Source organism: Gasterosteus aculeatus, chromosome 5 (genome assembly GCF_964276395.1).
Source record: "Gasterosteus aculeatus chromosome 5, fGasAcu3.hap1.1, whole genome shotgun sequence".
Classification (NCBI taxonomy): Eukaryota; Metazoa; Chordata; class Actinopteri; order Perciformes; family Gasterosteidae; genus Gasterosteus; species Gasterosteus aculeatus.
In genome coordinates, this window is record NC_135692.1 from 1,886,720 (window position 1) to 1,904,584 (window position 17,865).

The following is a 17,865-nucleotide window of genomic DNA, read 5'->3' on the forward strand; positions in this document are numbered from 1 at the left end:
TAAGGAGACACTTACAGACACATTTTTTGAAATGTAGACAATTAGCAAACACAATGTACCATTAGAAGACCGGAGTGATAGTTGCTGGAAATGGGCCTCTATACACCGATGTAGATATTTCATTCAAAACCAGAAGTTTCCACCTAGAATAGCCATTTACCACATTAACAATGTATAGAGTGTATTTGTGTGTATATATATATATATATATATATAGCCTACTTTTTAATTAATACATATCCACCCACCCAACAGTTGTAGATGGTGTCATGTGCACAGTTGTAAACCCTGCAGATACTCAGATCTTGCCTCAGATGGTAGTTAAAAGTAATGTGTCTTAATATTATCTACTGGCAGTGCTCTGCCCATTCACATTCTAGTGTGGAGTTTGGAGTTTGACATGTAGACTAAAGTGATGAGCGTAGATAATGGCTAACTAGCACATTCTTGTCCTTGAACAGAACATGGTTGGGCATCACCAACCCACAGCACATCTTGAAACCGTGAGATTTTCAGTCAATACCATGTTAAATCTGTATGTGGAACTGTAGGAATTACATGTCGTCCATATGTTTCCTAGTTACCAGTAAAGCGGTAGCGTGCTAACAGAAATTCCTCTGGAAATGATAAAACGTCTAACCTGGGTAGGAAGACTCTCTCGCGACGTAAAGCATTTCGAATCACGAAGGCTTCGATGTCAATTGGATTCGGTAGGAACAGGCAATCCATGTCTACAGCTTTCTTCATGTGGGAGGAGACAGGTAGAAACTCTGTTTCTGAGTAAACCTGCCAGCGAGCAGGTGATGTTCACAGAGTCTGTTACCATGGTGATTGACTCGGAGTCTGTTATCATGGTGATTGACTCAGAGTCTGTTACCATGGTGATTGACTCAGAGTCTGTTACCATGGTGATTGACTCAGAGTCTGTTACCATGGTGATTGACTCAGAGTTTCAGTTACCGCTCTATCTGGAACGGATAACTCAGAGTTTCCCTCATCTCAGGGTTAACTTACTCTGAGTTTTCACATAACCCGCTTTCTGGAATACCCCCCTGGTCCCACCGGACTCCTTATGTATCAACAAACACTCAGGATGTGATTATTCAACTATTAAATTAGTTACATTACACGTCATTTAGCTGACGCTTTCATCCAAAGCGACGTGCAATAAGAGCATTTCAACCATAAGTTAGTGAAACTCACGCTAAGTGTAGGAGGATCATTTTTATCTTTATTTAAATATAGTAGATGCACTTGATATACAGCGATTATTAGCATGTGCAACGAGGAGGTAAAGAAGGAAGAAGCGGAACTCATCAAAGGTCGCTGGTTCTTGTCGGATTGTTGTTCCGGACGGAACGCAACTCTAGCGTCGACGCACAAAGATCCCTGTGTGATATCGGTCTCCTGAACGCAACTGTCTTGAAAATATTTGGTTTGGCCTCGGTCAAGAGACGCACATTGTTCCCTCGGACGGTAATGTAACCGCAGCGAACACGCACAATGGACGGAGATACTGCTGGTGAGTTTACGGTTAGCTCGGCTTTTTGTTTGGCTAGGCCGCAGCGGAGCCCGCGCGCGGGAAGGCGTTTGCTAACTTTGTTACGGTCTAACAGTTCACTTTTCCAGATAACGCTCCCCGTGGCGCCTTTAAGTGTCACTCGGGCTTCCACGCTTCAGCTCAGCGGGGCTGAGTTAGTGTCGTTACGTCCATGAAGTGTCACTTTCGTGCTATCGGGCTGACTGTGCTATCTGAGCTAAAGCTAGCTAAGCTAGCTTCGAGGAACTCTGTGTCTCGTTGACGCGGAGGGTCTCTGCTGGTTACACACGTTACCAAGTGCGTGTGGGGGGGTGGGTGATCTTTTTGCCCTGTGTGAGGGCCACTGCTTTATGATGACATGTTATATGATGTGAATTGTTATATCCCGGAAATGGACGGGTTTGCATCCTGTCTCAGGAGATGACACCGGGTTTTGACTTAGAATGCCGCAGTCCTGGTTTTAACACGGAGGTAATCTGAGGCCGCAGTATTACAGTCAGGCCGAAGGACGATCCGTGCGACAAAGGTTGGCGAGTCAAAACAAGGTCCGGGAATGAAGGCGGTTGACTCCAAGAACAAATATTCTCCACGCCGGCTCCACTCGAAGCAACAACGTGAGTCACGTGGCGTCCGTGCAGGCAGACGGCTCCCCTCGCGAACCCCTTCCAGCTGTGGAAAGGCGACATTCTGGGAAGCATTCATGTCCAGTGACAGCGCGGTGAACTCGTGCGGTCTTATAAGATCGCATCTTCTCAGTGTGACGTTGATCTAACATTTCTCCGTGTGTCCCGCCTGCAGGTCCGTCCCTTCCCCTCTCCGCACTGCGCCTCCTCGTCCCGCCCATCCGGCTGGTCTCCGCGGCCATCTGGCAGACGGTGGAGCAGAAGATCGTGTCGGACTATGGGCTGCTGGAGGAGTTTGTGTACATGGTCACAGAGATGGTACCTCAACTCCTCTCCACGAGGCAGCGAGCCGAACTCATTTTGGGTCTACGGGCGCGGGTGAGGAAGAGCTGAGATTGTTTTTGCAGAAGAAGTTGCCGTAGCCTGTACGATCTGTATATTCAATGTGAGGGACCACGTGGAGGATGGAACAGCAGTTTTCAAGTTGACAGCGTGTCATTGTTGTGGATCATTTATCGGCCCCCTTCCATACCACCAGTATGTTGAACAAACAAAACCATCTCCTCATTCGCGCCACTGAGTTTTGCAGCTGGAGTGTATAACTAAAGAAGTCCGTGGGACGTGTTCATCAATCTCGGTAACGGTGGTTGTTCTTGACCCATCAGTCACTGGTTCGTTCTATTGGTGCTCTGATTGCAGCTGATCCTGGAGCTGTGTCGCTCCGAGGAGACTGCTGAGCCCCACATCATCCAGCCACATCTGGACCGAATGCAGAACCTCAAGTCTCTGTGGAATGTGGAGGTGATGGCTAGAAGTGGTTTGGTTTTATATTTGTAATGTAGAAGTCTGTAATTTGGGTTGTAATGATCTGTAATTCTGAATGCTTTCTTTTTTTTGTAGACCGATAATGCAGAACAAGACGTTTCAGACTCCCAATTCATGGGCCTTGTCCAAAGTCTGCTGAGAGATCCTGAGGAGAGAAGAAACTTCTTCCAGGTAATGTTCTGACTATCGGCCCTTTGTTAAGGGAGATTGACTAAGTTTACATTAACAGGAGAAAACGTATGTTGTGTTTCATGACACACTGCTGTTTGCCCAAAGCCTGAGGAGTGTGTTGTTGTTGTTTTCCCCCGTGTCCCAGGATGTTTTCCCTGGAGACTTTGGCCCCACATACGACAAAGCAATCCAGACACTGATGTGGCTGTTTCTGTCCAGACTGGAGAAGCTTCTTCCCACCCAAACTCTCCAACAGGTAGACTTCAATATCCAATCGTACTTCTATTTCTCTGCTTTATTTAAGCAATGAGGTCCAATAGTACCTCATTGCTTTTTACGGTTCCCAACGAAGTAAATCGCTGCCTTTCAGCACAAAATAGTTGTAGCCACAAAACGTTGTGTATCGCATTTCAGTAGTCTGGAGGCAAATAGTCCCGTACCTGCACGTAAACCATCGGGTCCCGCACCGTCTCATTCATTCACATCGCTCATGACGTCCACCTGAATTGTTCGGTCGCAAAAGTTCGCCTTGCCCCAAATCGTTCATCGCTGCTGTTCCTGGTGTTTTTTCGGCGATCGCCACTGAGCTAAAATGTCAACTAACGGTCGCGCAAAATTTAACCTGTTACTTTAAGTGAGCAACACTTGGATCAGTGTGAACAGAACTGTACATAATCGCTCAATAATGCACCCATGACTCACTCTCAACCAATCAGAACGCTGGATTTCATCTACCTGTATTAGACATTCAAATACGCCACAGACGGGCATTTCATATGTTTTTCCTTTTGGAAATCCCAGCGCCGTGTCCCTCATCCTGGTTCTTGTCTTTGGCAGATTGCCTCTCTGCTCAGCGACGCCTCATCGGTTCTCAGCGACTGCATGAAGACGTTTGCTCGACCTCAGGAGCTCAAAGCCCTGCTGGACACTCAGAAGGACCTCGGCCAATTGGAAGACATTGGTGAGCTGCTCGGGACTTTTATGAGCTTTTATTGTCCTGAATATGTGTGGCTTTTTATTTTCTGTTAATGACCGATTCAACCGAATCCCTTTTGATCTCCTCTCTTCAGAATCGTACATTGTGGACAGCGGCATCTTGTCGGCCCTGTGCCTCCCCCCCGTAGAACGAGTCCTGATCGTCAGCGACCAGGCGGAGAGCGGCCTCATGTACACGGTGTGCACAGAGATGGAGGTGGAGTCTGAGAACAAGGGGGCGTACCCGGAGGGAGCCGAGCACTCCGGAGAGGGTGCGCAAGCCAAGTGGCGCGGGGTGAAGGCGGAAACCGACGCGGTGGTGGTCACGGACCCCGCGGAGGGCGTCGAGGGCGACGCGGCAGACGACCACAACTACGACCAGTCCGGCACGCTGATGATCGGCGAGGACGGCCAGGTGACGGTGCTCGACGGCGCCGAGAAGAAGCCGAACAAACGCGGCAGGAAGAAGAAGCGGCCCGACGATGAGGACTACGAGGTGCAGGGCAAGCAGGAGGACCCGGACTTCGACGTGGCGTGGGAGAGGCCCGTGCGAAAGAACCGCGGGCTCAAGATGAAGCGGTACCTGTCGCAGTGGAGGCGGTCGGGAAAGACGCAGGGCGCCGACGGCAGCCCCGAAAAGTGTGCCGACTCCCCGGCCAAAAGCAACGACCTGGACGAGAGGACGTGCAAGGTGTGCGGCGCGGTGGTGAGCCGCGCCAAGTTCCTGGAGCGCCACATGATCCGCCACTCGGGGGAGCTGCCGTACTCGTGTCCCGCGTGCAAGAGGTTTTACAAGAGCCTGCGTTGCTTGCAGCAGCACAGGTGCCCCAATCAGGCGAAGGCGAAGCCCGGCAGGAAGGCGAAGGAGCAAGAGGCTGCGGCGGACGAGGGCGAACAGTCATCCGGCGAGGCCGCCGCTGGGGGGCGGCGGCCCGACGCAGACGGAGACCCCGACGGCGAGGCCTCTTTAGAGGGCTCCTCCAAGGAGTCGGGACAGAAGAGCCCCGAGGAGAAGAGCCTACTGGAGGGCCCGTTCTACTGTCCCCACTGCAGCGTCGAGTTCAAGTGCAAACAGACTTTCCGCTTCCACCTGCGGAACATCTGCTACAACGAGCAGCAGGTGGACCCGGAGCAGCCGGAGGACGTGAAGCACTGCTTCCGCTGCGACGAGTGCGACAAGGCGTTCAAGTACAAGTCGACGCTGGAGTCCCACAAGCAGACGCACAACCCGCTGTACTGCGAGGTGTGCACGAAGCTGGTGCGCGACCCCGAGGCGCTCGCCATGCACAAGGAGTCGCACACGCCGTTCCAGTGCAACCGCTGCGAGGAGAACTTCCCCGTGTTCAAGGCCCTGCACAAGCACTACATCGACGTGCACGACCCCGTGGAGCCGTTCACCTGCACGCACTGCCTGACCACGTTCGCCAGCCTGAAGCGCTTCATCCGGCACGAGTGGAAGCACACGGGCTACCAGCCCTTCCAGTGCCCCCACTGCAGCAAGCGCTTCCGCTCGTACTCGGACCTCGTGGAGCACCAGAAGAAGCACACCAAGGCGTACCCGTTCCTCTGCTGGGAGTGCGGCAAGAAGTTCCGTCACGGCGTCACGCTGACGCGGCACGTGGAGCGCGTGCACCACTCGGGCGAGCCGGTGTCGGAGAAGCCCGTGCCGACGTTCACGTGCGCGCAGTGCGGCAAGACCTTCACGTCCCGGAGGTGCCTGCTGAAGCACGACAACTTCCACCACAAGGGGCTGCGCTTCCCGTGCGAGTTCTGCGGGAAGGGCTTCTTCGGCAAGGACGCGCTGGTGCGCCACACGCTCATCCACACGGGCGAGCGGCCCTTCAAGTGCGACGACTGCGACAAGTCCTTCCGCTCGGCCGCCGAGCTGAAGATCCACCGCCGGTACCACACGGGGGAGCGGCCCTTCAAGTGCAACGTCTGCCAGAAGGGCTTTGTCCAGTCGTGCTTCCTCACCTTGCACATGCGCACGCACACCGGGGAGAGACCGTACGTGTGCACGGTGTGCAGCAAAGGCTTCTCCAGCCTGCACGGCCTGAAGCGACACAGGAGACTCGTTCACGCGTAGTAGGCGCAGGGGGCGTCGGCCTGCAGACGTTCCCCCCCCCCCGCCCCGAGGTGGCGGGTTGAAGGCCAGGCGTTCCAGTAGAGCGCCGCCGTCCTCCACACGTCGCTGTCGCAGCGTGTGTTGTTGGGAACTGTGTAATTGTATAGTGCATTATGAAGAATATAATGTAACTTTGTATTTTTTACAGAAATGTTTGCTGTAGTTCTACATAATATTTGTATGTATAAACAATATAACCCTTCATTCCTTTGGGAATTGACTTCTTTTCTTGAATAAATTGAACATTTGATTCCATTAGGCATTCAATTTGCTCCATCGTGAGGTTATTCATGTGGTCTTAGGGGCATTGAGTTGCTCTGCGTTGTTTCTGTGTATCTACATTTTTTGGCCTGATGCAGGGAATGCAGCTCTCCAGAACACGTTTCCATGCCATATTTCAACCAAATGGATTCTTTGTAACATAAAATATAATGGGATTTGGTCAAAAATGATAAACAATGTAACTATGTATTGGTAATCATGCATTTGTTTGTTAATATTTCGGTTACCTAATGACATCGACAATCCTCAACAACTAGATGGCCTTTAATTTGGTTCCTGCCAGATGCACCAGTAGTCTTCAGCTGTTTCCTTTCCAACTTCATGCATTTTTACGCCACGGAAGTAACTACATAACATAACTGCTGATGTGCAGGAGCTCAACACACGTCTGTTTTACAGAGCACAAGGAGATGGATACATTAATCTGTGATCTGGGCTTAATGTGTTTCACTGGTCACCGGTGTAAAGTGGAATGTTTGCAAACAGGAAACCACACATACGAGTCATGTGCCGAGCTGACTCATCTTTTTTCATCTTCGGAGCAGGATCATGTAGCTGGAAGATAAACATGCGTAACATGTTCAAAACCCAAGTGCTGGTAGTTGACCTCGGATGTAGATGATGAGCTTCACAAGATTATAAACATCGAAGAGCACAGACTGGTTCTAAGGTGGAACATTATTGCAGCTTGTTGCAGACATGGCTGGCAGGAGTACACAGGCACTAAAAATGTGCCTTTTTCTCCAAGTAGTAAATTACTTTTATTCAACTAACAATGCAATCATTTTCCAAACATACCTTTTTATAAATTAATTTCATCCAATAATTTAGCTGACTTGTGACGAATAATTGCTATTATTTAACTATATTATTTATATTAAACGATATAAAAAAATTTCATCATTTCAATCAATTCAAAAATAAAATTATGAAAATAAGATGTATCGCAACGGCAAAAACACGGTGTTTTGGTGATGGTGCTAAAATATTTCACCCCAGATGGGACTCGAACCCACAATCCCTGGCTTAGGAGGCCAGTGCCTTATCCATTAGGCCACTGGGGCTGCTTGTCTATCGTAGTGCACCAATTCTATTAATACCATAAATAAATTGGCCGGTCCACAGAGTTAAATTGTGTGTGTTCAGGTGACATGCCACGTCGCTAAGCACAAAAGGCTCACTTTCTTTTTTAAAACCCTGGCAAAAAATGTAATAGTTTCCGGTCACTTAACCGTCTCTGCAGTAAGGATTAATTTACGACAGAACATCGGTCCACCGGAAGCGTCAATCCAATCATCGATAACGGGAAGTTTGGCTGATTACAGCCCTTCTCCAACCAGTGCTTGTCGCAAAACATTCGCTCTATTTCAAACACATTAGTGAAGATTGAACAGTCTCCGCGATAAGCATCAGATCAAATAACGGTGCACGGACGTTTCCCCCGGGGGACGAAGGACTGGGATCCAGCCTCCAGCCTCAGTGCTTTTCCTGCTCGCTCCGGAGGGATGGTAGCGTTAGCCGGTTAGCTCTCCAGCAAGCCGCTGTAGGATTTACGTTATTTGGCTTTCGTTTGTTGAAATAATGAATCTACTACCGTCTAATCCTCACGGGAATGGGCTCCTTTATGCTGGCTTCAACCAGGATAACGGTAAGAAATGGAGCCGTCGGTTGTTTTTGTTTTTAGCTGAATTGTCATCGTCGTTAATGCGAAGCTAACATTGCCAAACGGACGCCTCCCCAAAGGACAAATTAAGCACAACCGTATATACCAATAGTTTGACGTGTTCTAGGATTGTTGTAGTCTAACTCTAAAGACGCTATGCAGTACATTGGTAACTCTTCACGAGTACCAACAGCCACTTTAACCGAAAGTACCGATTGTTAAGTTGGCTTTAGCGTTAGCCGGCCAACTACGTCAGCTAACGTAACGTTAGCATGTTCTGTTTCAACCAACTGACAACTCCGCTAACGTCACACACGTGTCATGTCGTTAAGACATACGCGTGTAGGTGCTCACTAAACCGTGTGTTGGTAACGTGGTTACTGACGTAACGTTAGCCGGGGGAAATAACTCCATCTATCTGACGTTACCGGACAGCGGTACCGATGGCTAAGCTAGCTAGATAACCGCTTGCTAGGCTAAGTTTGAACTCTGCTACTGGGCTAACATGGTGTTTGCTGCTGGCCATTGTCTGCGTTAGTATTCAGTGTCCGACGTAAATGTAGTTTTCATAGTTATCTTTTCTCCCAAACCTACATTACATTTTACCGGCTGTGTAACGTCAGTTACACGCAAACTATTTGTCGGCTAGCCTCCCGTTAGCTCCGTCTCAACTACGGCGGTAGTTTGACGTACACGTGACCAGAGAGCTCGTCTGGTCCGCTGAAGAAGGGACGTGATGTGGCAGCCGCCGTCCCGTGTGACCGTGCGGTTATTTGTCATTGTAAACAGTTGTGTGTGTGATCGTTTGTCTCCTCAGGGTGCTTCGCCTGTGGGATGGAGAACGGCTTCCGTGTGTACAACACGGATCCTCTCAAGGAGAAGGAGAAACAAGGTAACGACGTCACTCGCGTTGGGGGCCATCGATCGTGGGAGTACTTGAGATTTCAACCTCTGCAAAACGAAGAGAATGCACCGAAGTACAGAAGAAAGTCTGTGTGATTGACGCCTTCAGCAAAGAGGCAGCTTGTTGTTTTTTCATATTCACCGTCGATGATGTTGACTTTCAGAGTTCCTGGAGGGTGGGGTCGGCCACGTGGAGATGCTCTTCAGGTGTAACTATTTAGCACTAGTGGGAGGAGGAAAGAAGCCAAAGTACCCAACCAACAAAGGTATGTTTGGTTTTTTTACCCCACACTATCAGCGGTAATGTTTGTGTTGAGTCGGGATTCTTTCCTGACAAACGACGCCTTGTATTCCCTGTTTTCAGCGTGTCTGCAGACCTGTAACATCCTAATTTTAAAAGTCGGACACAGTTTAGTTTCTCTTGCCTTCAGTAGGTAGTTAGTTTGACGGGGGAAAAATGATTGTCTGCAACTTCAAGTTGACAGGATGCTTCACACACCTCAAAACAGTAGACTGTGTGGCAAACAAGGTCATTATGTTTATCGTTAAAAGCAATACCTTCAATGATCTACAGGCCGAGATCACTGCGCAGGTCAAAATAATTATATTATTATGTTGTCATGGTCGGGGACTGGATTGTATTCTCTAAGTTATTATTTAACTTGGCCAATGTTTAACTGATGAATATCACACTGTGTTTGATTATGCTCATGTTGCTGTTTCTTTTTCTAGTGATGATCTGGGACGACCTGAAGAAGAAGACGGTGATCGAGATTGAGTTCTCAACAGAAGTCAAAGCCGTGAAGCTTCGGCGTGACAGGTGAAAAGAGAATGTCGCCATCACAACCGTTAAACAAGTGTGTAATAATGCGTGTAGCTGGAGACGCTAACGTCTCTGCCGAACCACCCAGCTGTGCTGATGAGACCCTTCTGTTCTCAGGATCGTGGTGGTCCTGGACTCGATGATCAAAGTCTTCACCTTTACCCACAACCCCCATCAGCTGCATGTGTTTGAGACCTGCTACAACCCCAAAGGTCAGTGTGCCGTGCGATCCCCGGCCCAGCTGGTGTCCTTGTGCAAGACACTTGACCCCAGATTGCTCCTGTAGCTGTGACTGTTAGTTAAGACAGGATGTTGATGTGTGAACGATGATGTCCATTCACCATGAGCATTGCTATTAGTGAGTCTGCATGAATGTGCCTAAGCAGACCCCCCCTCTCCTCAGGTCTGTGCGTGCTGTGTCCCAACAGCAACAACTCCCTGCTGGCGTTCCCTGCGACTCATTCGGGCCACGTGCAGATAGTGGACCTGGCCAACACGGAGAAGCCCCCGGTGGATATCCCCGCCCACGAGGGGGCGCTGTGCTGCATCGCGCTCAACCTGCAGGGCACGAGAATAGCTACGGCGTCGGAGAAAGTGAGCCGGGCCGAGGCCAACGGGATGGTTTTGTTTTTTTGTTGTTGCTTTCCATCGTCTCGGGGTCTGATCCATGTTGTGTGTTTTTTTTTGCAGGGTACTCTGATCCGAATTTTCGACACGTCCGCGGGTCAGCTCATACAGGAGCTGAGACGAGGCTCTCAGGCTGCCAACATTTACTGGTGAGCATCGTGTGCCAGCACCGGCTACATCTCTAACAACAGCGTTGCCTGGAGCATGACTGCTCAAGTGGACGCGCTCAGGCTGCACGTCCATGATGCACGTCCATGATGCACGTCCATGATGCACGTCCAGGCTGCACGTTGCTTCCTTTCACTCCAAACCCGTGTTGCCAACCTCGCGGCTTTCTCGCTAAATCTTTCCAAACACCCTGGGCAACTTTTTTTCCCTGTCAAAAGCGACTGGCCACAAATAGAGCTGACGTGAATGCACGTGTCGCTCAGCAGCGCCTCGTGCTGTGGTTCCTGCTGCATTTAGAGCAGAGTGGAGACCCCACCTCTCCGTGCCCAGACTGAAAATGAATTTAGTAAATTAGGCAATGTCATGAGTCTGCAGGTGTGGCCCAGGAAAGCTCCTGGTTGTCATTGTTTCGTTCTGTTGTTCGCAGCATTAACTTCAACCAGGACGCGTCCCTCATCTGCGTGTCCAGTGACCACGGCACGGTGCACATCTTCGCCGCAGAGGACCCCAAAAGGAACAAACAGTCAAGGTCAGTCTACACCGACGTTTTGTTTTCCCAAACGCGTCGGATCAAATCTAGTCTGCCGCATGATAATGAGTCGTGTTCCTCCCCAGTTTGGCGTCGGCCAGCTTTCTTCCCAAATACTTCAGCTCCAAGTGGAGCTTCTCCAAGTTCCAGGTCCCGTCCGGCTCTCCCTGCGTGTGCGCCTTTGGGACGGAGCCCAACGCTGTCATCGGTGAGTTCAGCGTTCCTCCCTCTGCCCCCCCAAGCCCAGACCACCAAAGGCACAAACTAGGTTTTACTGATTGGAGGGGGACCCGCTGCAGGTTGTGAAGTATGTCATCATTGCTATGGGTAATACTGATATTGGACTCCCCGTAGAGTTTGTTAAGAACAGAGAAGCCCAACCGTACAGGTTGCATACAAACCCGCCAGTGAGCTCCGCTTATTCAGACGCCGTAACGTTATTACCCAATTCGATATGTTGACTCTGACTTCCTTTTGTGACGGCCGATAGCGAGTGACTCATCCTTCAGTGTCTTGATCGGTCGTCACAAAAGCCATCGGAGCGACTTCAAGAACCGTTTTGTCTATTGCTAATCCATAGATCCTGTCGTTCCCATGTTTGTGAGTCCGCCCCCACTGAGTCAACGTCAAGCCCTTCACTTGCACACAAGAACCCAACTGACTGTTTCCCCAATCTGCATTAAGCTGCTGCGTCACAAGGACAACAAGGCGCCCCGCTGTGTGCTGACCGGCCTTTATTCCCCTGTCGTTTCTCTCTGCAGCCATTTGTGCTGACGGCAGCTACTACAAGTTCCTCTTCAACCAGAAAGGGGAGTGTGCCCGGGACGTGTACGCCCAGTTCCTGGAAATGACCGACGAGAAAATCTGACCTTTGACCCACGTGGAGACTTGACACCCCTCCTTTTTTTGTGGAGGAAAGGTCCCACGCTGCATTTCTTCTTCTCGTCTTGACAGACTCTGTGAAAAGGAGCATCACGTGAGGGCAGGACAAAGGGAGCGAAGCACCGACCCGCACAGCGGAGGCCGGACGGGTGGAGGCACCAACAGCCGCTCTCTTCGGAGGATTGACTCGCAAACCAAGCGCTACAGAAAAGAGAAAGCGGCACGATGGCAATTTTTACGACGTCTTCTGAGGAATTTCCGAAGGAGGGTTATTTTTGAATCGCATAGATGATGCAGATGGTTAGACGGATTACATGTATTGAGATTGTTGTCGACTAACACCACCTAACCAAACTATAGGGAGTGCCTGCAGACTGGAGAGAATATGTATGTGTGCACACGTTATTGTTGTCATATATGCATTTGTGTGTTTGTGTGCATATACTCCAATGTACCATATTATGTGTTGGCAGAGTCCGAATGAGGGAACGTGTCACTGACTCTGCGTAGTGAAGCGTTAGCTTAGCGTTCTATCCACTGTATAAACACGACGCGCCAGACTGAATCTAATTCACTAGAACTGTACAGAATAATACAAATTTTTGTTTCCCTCGTGCTTTTTTAAACTTTATTTTTTCCCAATACATTGTGCAATAGGTTTTCTCTAATTTATTTTGGTTAAAAGCGTGAGAAGGTTCAGTGTTCTTTCCCTGAACAGAAGAATAGCTTCAAGAACTAGTTTGGCACTTAAAGAACTTATTACCTCTCGTGCTGTGAGTTTGATGAGAGGATTGACACGGATCTCTGCATGCTAAACATGACGCTACATGTTTAGCTTAGCATTAAGGCTGGAAGCAGCCAGTCTGACTGTCTGTTGGTGACACCTCTATTTGGCGATATACCTTCTGGGTGGTGATGTCACAGGGATTATCATCCAGGTTGTTTTGACTGGAAGTGACATCCTAAACTTGTATTGTTTGCACACTTCTTCTCACACAAACAAAGAAAATGCTCCCTAAGCAGACGGAGCCACGCTTACCTTGGGCTTCCAGCCTTCATGCTAAGCTAACAAACTGCGAGCTTTAGCTTCAGATTTACTATTATATTCAGCTTCCCATGCAACTTTTTACGAAAACGCAAACAAGCTCATTTCCCAAAAAGATTGATTGGCTGAGCTTCAAAAACCCTAATCCTCCTGTGCAAACCAGAACGCACTTACAGTACTTTTTGCTGTTTTTAAATGATTACTTTCTTGTCTCTCTAAACTCCTTCACTCCGCCCCCTAGCGGAGCGGATAAAATTAGCCATTGCTAATCAGGGACTGCTGGTTAAAGCCAGCACCCATAAATGGGAGAGGTGTTGTGTGGATCCCCCACTGTGGAACCGTGGTCACGTATGATGACATGTTCCTCTCTGTTCCCATTCGGCTCGTCGATTGACAGCACTGCCGGTGATTCGGTTCCAAACACATCTGGTTTGTGTTGCTGCGTCTGCAGGTGTCGCTCTGTTGAGCCAACACATCGCTCGGAGGCGACCGACCACGGAGGCACAAACTGAAAAGCCAACTTGTGTCTGACACACGGAGGATGATTGTAAAAACCTGTGTTTTAAATTTGTTAATAAAATGTAACATCTGCTTTTACAGTTAAACTTGTCTGCCTGGTTGTACTGAGGGAGACAAGCGTAGCCTTGTCAATGTTGCACTTTAAGGGCCCCATAAACACATTTAGAGGATCCATAAGTCCAACTCCTTTTTTGTTTTTGTTATCTGCTACAGCAACTCTGCTCTGTAAACCGATTGCATTCAAACCGCAAAATCACAAGCCTAAAGAAAATTAAATTAAAAATTAATTAATTCCTAAACGATGACCATTCATTTTGACCAGACAAAAGGATGGTCAAGTGATTTCAGGTGGACTTTAAACTAATTGCATATCTCAGCCATTTCCAACCATCAGTGAGCAAAATGCTACGTTTTTTTCCCTCCTGCCGGTATGAGGTAATGAGTAACATGGATGCCACTTCAGCACCGTTCATGTGGGATTGGTTCTGCCATCTTGCTAAAAGGGCGTTGTGTGAGAAGACCAAACGAAGACATGAACCGTTCACATCGTAGATCCGGACTAAATGATGGCTAATACTAAACCTGCCCTGTTGATTTTCTTAAAGTGATTAGATTATATTGACCCTAGTGTGTGGTTTCAACTTTCCTAGTTTATAAAACTACAGAGTTAGATTTGGCCTCCTTGTCCCCCACCAGTCAGGCTTCAAGGCCATTTCAGTCTCAGAGCAACTCCACACTGCTAGAGCAGCCTCTCTCTCCTCTGTCCTCATCCTTCTGGACCTCTCTGCTGCATTTGACACAGTCAACCACCAGATCCTTATTTCCTCCCTTCAGGAACTTGGTGTCTCAGGCTCTGCTCTCTCCCTTCTCTCGTCCTACCTCGACGGCCGCACCTACCGGGTAACCTGGCGAGTGTTCTGTGTCGGAACCTTGTCCTCTTACTACTGGAGTTCCTCAGGGTTCCGTCCTGGGTCCCCATCTCTTCTCGCTCTACACCAACTCTCTCGGCGCTGTCATTCGCTCGCATGGCTTCTCCTACCACAGCTATGCCGATGACACCCAACTAATTCTCTCCTTCCCTCACTCGGATCTCTGCCTGTCTGACTGACATCTCTCAGTGGATCCGCCCACCATCTGAAAATCAACCCCGACAAGACTGAACTACTTCTCTTTCCGGGACAAGATTCTCTGACCCAGGACTTGAAGGTCAACTTTGGCAGCTCCGTGCTAACGCCCACTTTAACCGCTAGGAACCTCGGTGTGACACTCGATAGCCGACTCTCCCTGACTCCCAACATCACTGCGACAACATGATCCTGTAGATACACGCTCTACAACATCAGGAGAATACGTCCCCTTCTCACTCAGAAGGCAGCGCAGGTACTGATTCAGGCTCTTGTCATCTCCCTCCTGGACTACTGCAACTCCCTCCTGCAGGTCTCCTGCTACCACCATTCCACCTCTGCAGCTCATCCAGAATGCAGCAGTCCGCTGGTCTTTAACCTTCCTAAGTTCTCCCACACTACTCCACTCCTCCGCTCTCTTCACTGGTACCGGTGGCTCGTCCAGTTCAAAACACTGGAGCTCACGTACCGTGCTGTGAATGGATGGGGTCCAGCTTACATCCAGGACCTGGTCCAACCCGACATCTCGACCCGCACTCTCCTCTCTGCATCTGATAAACTGCTTGTTCCTCCTCACTGAGAGCAAAACACTCGACTAGATCTCCACTCTTTGCTGTCCTGCTCCTAAATGGTGGAACGAGCTCTCTGAAGACATCAGGACCACAGAGAGCCTTCACATCTTCAGACTAAAGACACACCTCTTCAGACTCTACCTCCACTAAAAAACAAATTGTAGCGCTTAAATTGTACTTATAACATTACATTACAGGTCATTTAGCTGACGCTTTTATCCAAAGCGACTTATGGCGCGTTTCCACCGAGCGGTACGGTACGGGTCGGGTCGTTACGGTTCGGGTCTGTTAACCATGATTTGGCGAGCGTTTCTGTCAGCCTATTGGGAATGAAGTTGTGTGTTTCTTTTAGTTTGCAGTGATTAGTGTGTTGTGTTACCTTATTTTACCTGCATGGTTTTTGTGTGAGTTGTAAAGACTGCTGTCCCTTATGTAAACTTCCTTTAGCTGACAAAATAACTCTATTGCTTCCACCTGGAACGCAGAGAGGAATACGGACGGAACAGAGGATAATCTGGATAGGTGAAAGTTTGGCCACCCAGAAGATTGGATTGTTCCAGATGGATAGGTGACTGGTTAGAGGATTGTGATTTTAAGAGATAAACTGTCTCTACGATTTTAAGATATAACTTATTCCTACCTTTTATAAAAATAAAACTATTTTTATATATATTCCCTGTGGTCTCTGTCTCCTGGGCGTTCCGATATAAGAGAGGGGCCATACGGCTGACACCTCGTTTACCTCTAACCAGGCAATGAGTTACCAGTGCGACTCGCAAGGTCGACCAATCTGCTTGGATTGCAGAGAGACTGGTCATGTACAAAGGAATTGCCCCAAGCGGCAGCGGCCCTCGACGGGTTTTCAGAACCCCCCACCGCAGCGGGCCGGCCGGTGGGGGTGGTGAAGGACATCTCAACTTCCTCTCTACGGCCCGCTCTAATGGGTGAGTGTCCAGGGGTGGAGGTGGAGGTTAATGGCCAAATAATACCTTGTTTGCTCGACACTGGTTCACAGGTGACCCTGATGAGCCGGACTCTGTTTAGACAGCGCTTGGGAAATGTGGAGGTGGGAGAGGAGTCACGCTGGTTGTCATTGAAAGCTGCAAATGGTCTGCAAATCCCATATATTGGCTATGCCTTAGGTGGGTGGTGTTCAGCTGCATAATAAAGGAGTTTTTATTGTTAATGATGACTATTTAGGTGCAGAACGGGCCATTTTGGGAATGAACATTATAACCGACTGCTGGCAAGAACTTATGCATGGCCTCCATCCGGGAGAGGCTTATTGTGGTTTCTGCAGAATCGGAACTCTTGGTGTGGGGCCGGACGAGCTAAGATTCGTCTTCCTCAGGGCGTACCCTATTGGTTGAACCATTATCCCAGCATGATGTAGAATGGCGAGTGGGGAGGGCCTTAGTCACCACGAGGGGGGGTTATGTGCCAATTCGCCTGTGTAACCCCCACCCTTATGTCGTCGAGATTTCTCCCAGGACAGTCCTTGCAGAACTCCATGGGGTGTCAGCAGAAGATGTCCAAACACAACGGGTGCTTCACCTGCACGGGGAGGAGACCGGGACTGTCGAGGTCGCCACCCCTATCAAGTAAGGGTAGTGAAGTGAAGTGAAGTGAAGTTATCTGTTCCAGATTGTGGGTATAGATTATTTGTCACTTGGGCAATCCGACGATAGCCACCCCTACATTCTGGTGATGACTGATTTATTCTCCAAATATGCTGTGGCTGTCCCTACGAAGGACCAGTCAGCCACGACTACTGATCGTGCTGTCTGGATTCATCAGGTTTTCGGCTACTCAGAACAAATCCATTCGGAGGGTGCCTTCGAATCGGCCCTCTTCACAGAGTTGTGCCAACTATACGGATGCCGAAAGAGCCGAACAACACCGTACCACCCACAGGGAAACGGGGCATGCGAACGTTTCAATCAGACCCTTTTGGGCCTGTTGGGGACTCTACTAGAAGAGGAAAGGGCACAGTGGCAAGCTAAGCTGCCAGCCTTGCTTCAGGTGTATAATAACACTACACATAGAACTACCAACATGACACCCCATTTCATGGTCTTTGGACACCACGCACGACTGCCAATAGACTGAATTCATGGAGTAACAGTGCAGGAAGAGACCTACACTACAAATGGCTGGGTCCAACATCAACACCAGCTCCTGGGTAAGGTCTACCGCTTGGCCCAGAAGCACTCCGAGCAACAACAAGGACGGGATAAGGGACGTTATGATCGGCGGGCCCGTGCACTAGACCTCCTTCCAGGTGAGCGAGTTCTGTTGAGACACAGGGTAAGCTGACCTCCCGTTGGTTCACACCCGTGGTCATTGTAGAAAGGGTGTACCCAGACGGACCCGTGTACCTCATTAGGCCCGAGGGAAAAGAGGGCCCCACCAAAACAGCCCACCGTAACAATCTTCGGCCTTGCCCTGTAACTTTGCCCCAGGAAACTC

The 17,865-nt window shown here is 49.4% G+C and overlaps 2 protein-coding genes and 1 non-coding gene across 5 annotated transcripts; 2 read left to right on the top strand and 1 right to left on the bottom strand.

The window, feature by feature from the left end:
- Nucleotides 1–1,046: 1,046 nt before the first annotated feature.
- On the top strand, nucleotides 1,047–6,526 carry LOC120819563 (uncharacterized). 2 transcript variants are annotated; one of them, XM_040177091.2, is made up of 7 exons: nucleotides 1,047–1,522; nucleotides 2,339–2,541; nucleotides 2,863–2,964; nucleotides 3,064–3,159; nucleotides 3,305–3,415; nucleotides 3,997–4,120; nucleotides 4,230–6,526. In XM_040177091.2, the coding sequence occupies exons 1-7, from the start codon at nucleotides 1,504–1,506 to the stop codon at nucleotides 6,218–6,220; spliced, it is 2,646 nt and encodes an 881-aa protein (XP_040033025.1). In that variant the 5' UTR covers nucleotides 1,047–1,503; the 3' UTR covers nucleotides 6,221–6,526. The 2 variants fall into 2 exon arrangements, with proteins under 2 accessions (XP_040033025.1, XP_040033024.2); XM_040177090.2 differs by lacking the exon at nucleotides 1,047–1,522 and adding an exon at nucleotides 1,557–2,154.
- Nucleotides 6,527–7,532: 1,006 nt separating this feature from the next.
- On the bottom strand, nucleotides 7,533–7,605 carry trnar-ccu (transfer RNA arginine (anticodon CCU)). Its single transcript has one exon. It is a non-coding gene; the product is annotated as a tRNA-Arg (tRNA).
- A 56-nt stretch (nucleotides 7,606–7,661) lies between these two features.
- On the top strand, nucleotides 7,662–13,786 carry wdr45b (WD repeat domain 45B). 2 transcript variants are annotated; one of them, XM_040177080.2, is made up of 10 exons: nucleotides 7,662–8,189; nucleotides 9,022–9,096; nucleotides 9,272–9,373; nucleotides 9,840–9,927; nucleotides 10,048–10,142; nucleotides 10,334–10,524; nucleotides 10,621–10,706; nucleotides 11,153–11,254; nucleotides 11,341–11,462; nucleotides 12,016–13,786. In XM_040177080.2, the coding sequence occupies exons 1-10, from the start codon at nucleotides 8,123–8,125 to the stop codon at nucleotides 12,120–12,122; spliced, it is 1,035 nt and encodes a 344-aa protein (XP_040033014.1). In that variant the 5' UTR covers nucleotides 7,662–8,122; the 3' UTR covers nucleotides 12,123–13,786. The 2 variants fall into 2 exon arrangements, with proteins under 2 accessions (XP_040033014.1, XP_077959113.1); XM_078102987.1 differs by having other exon boundaries at nucleotides 7,663–8,189; nucleotides 10,334–10,706.
- The last annotated feature ends 4,079 nt before the right edge of the window (nucleotides 13,787–17,865 follow it).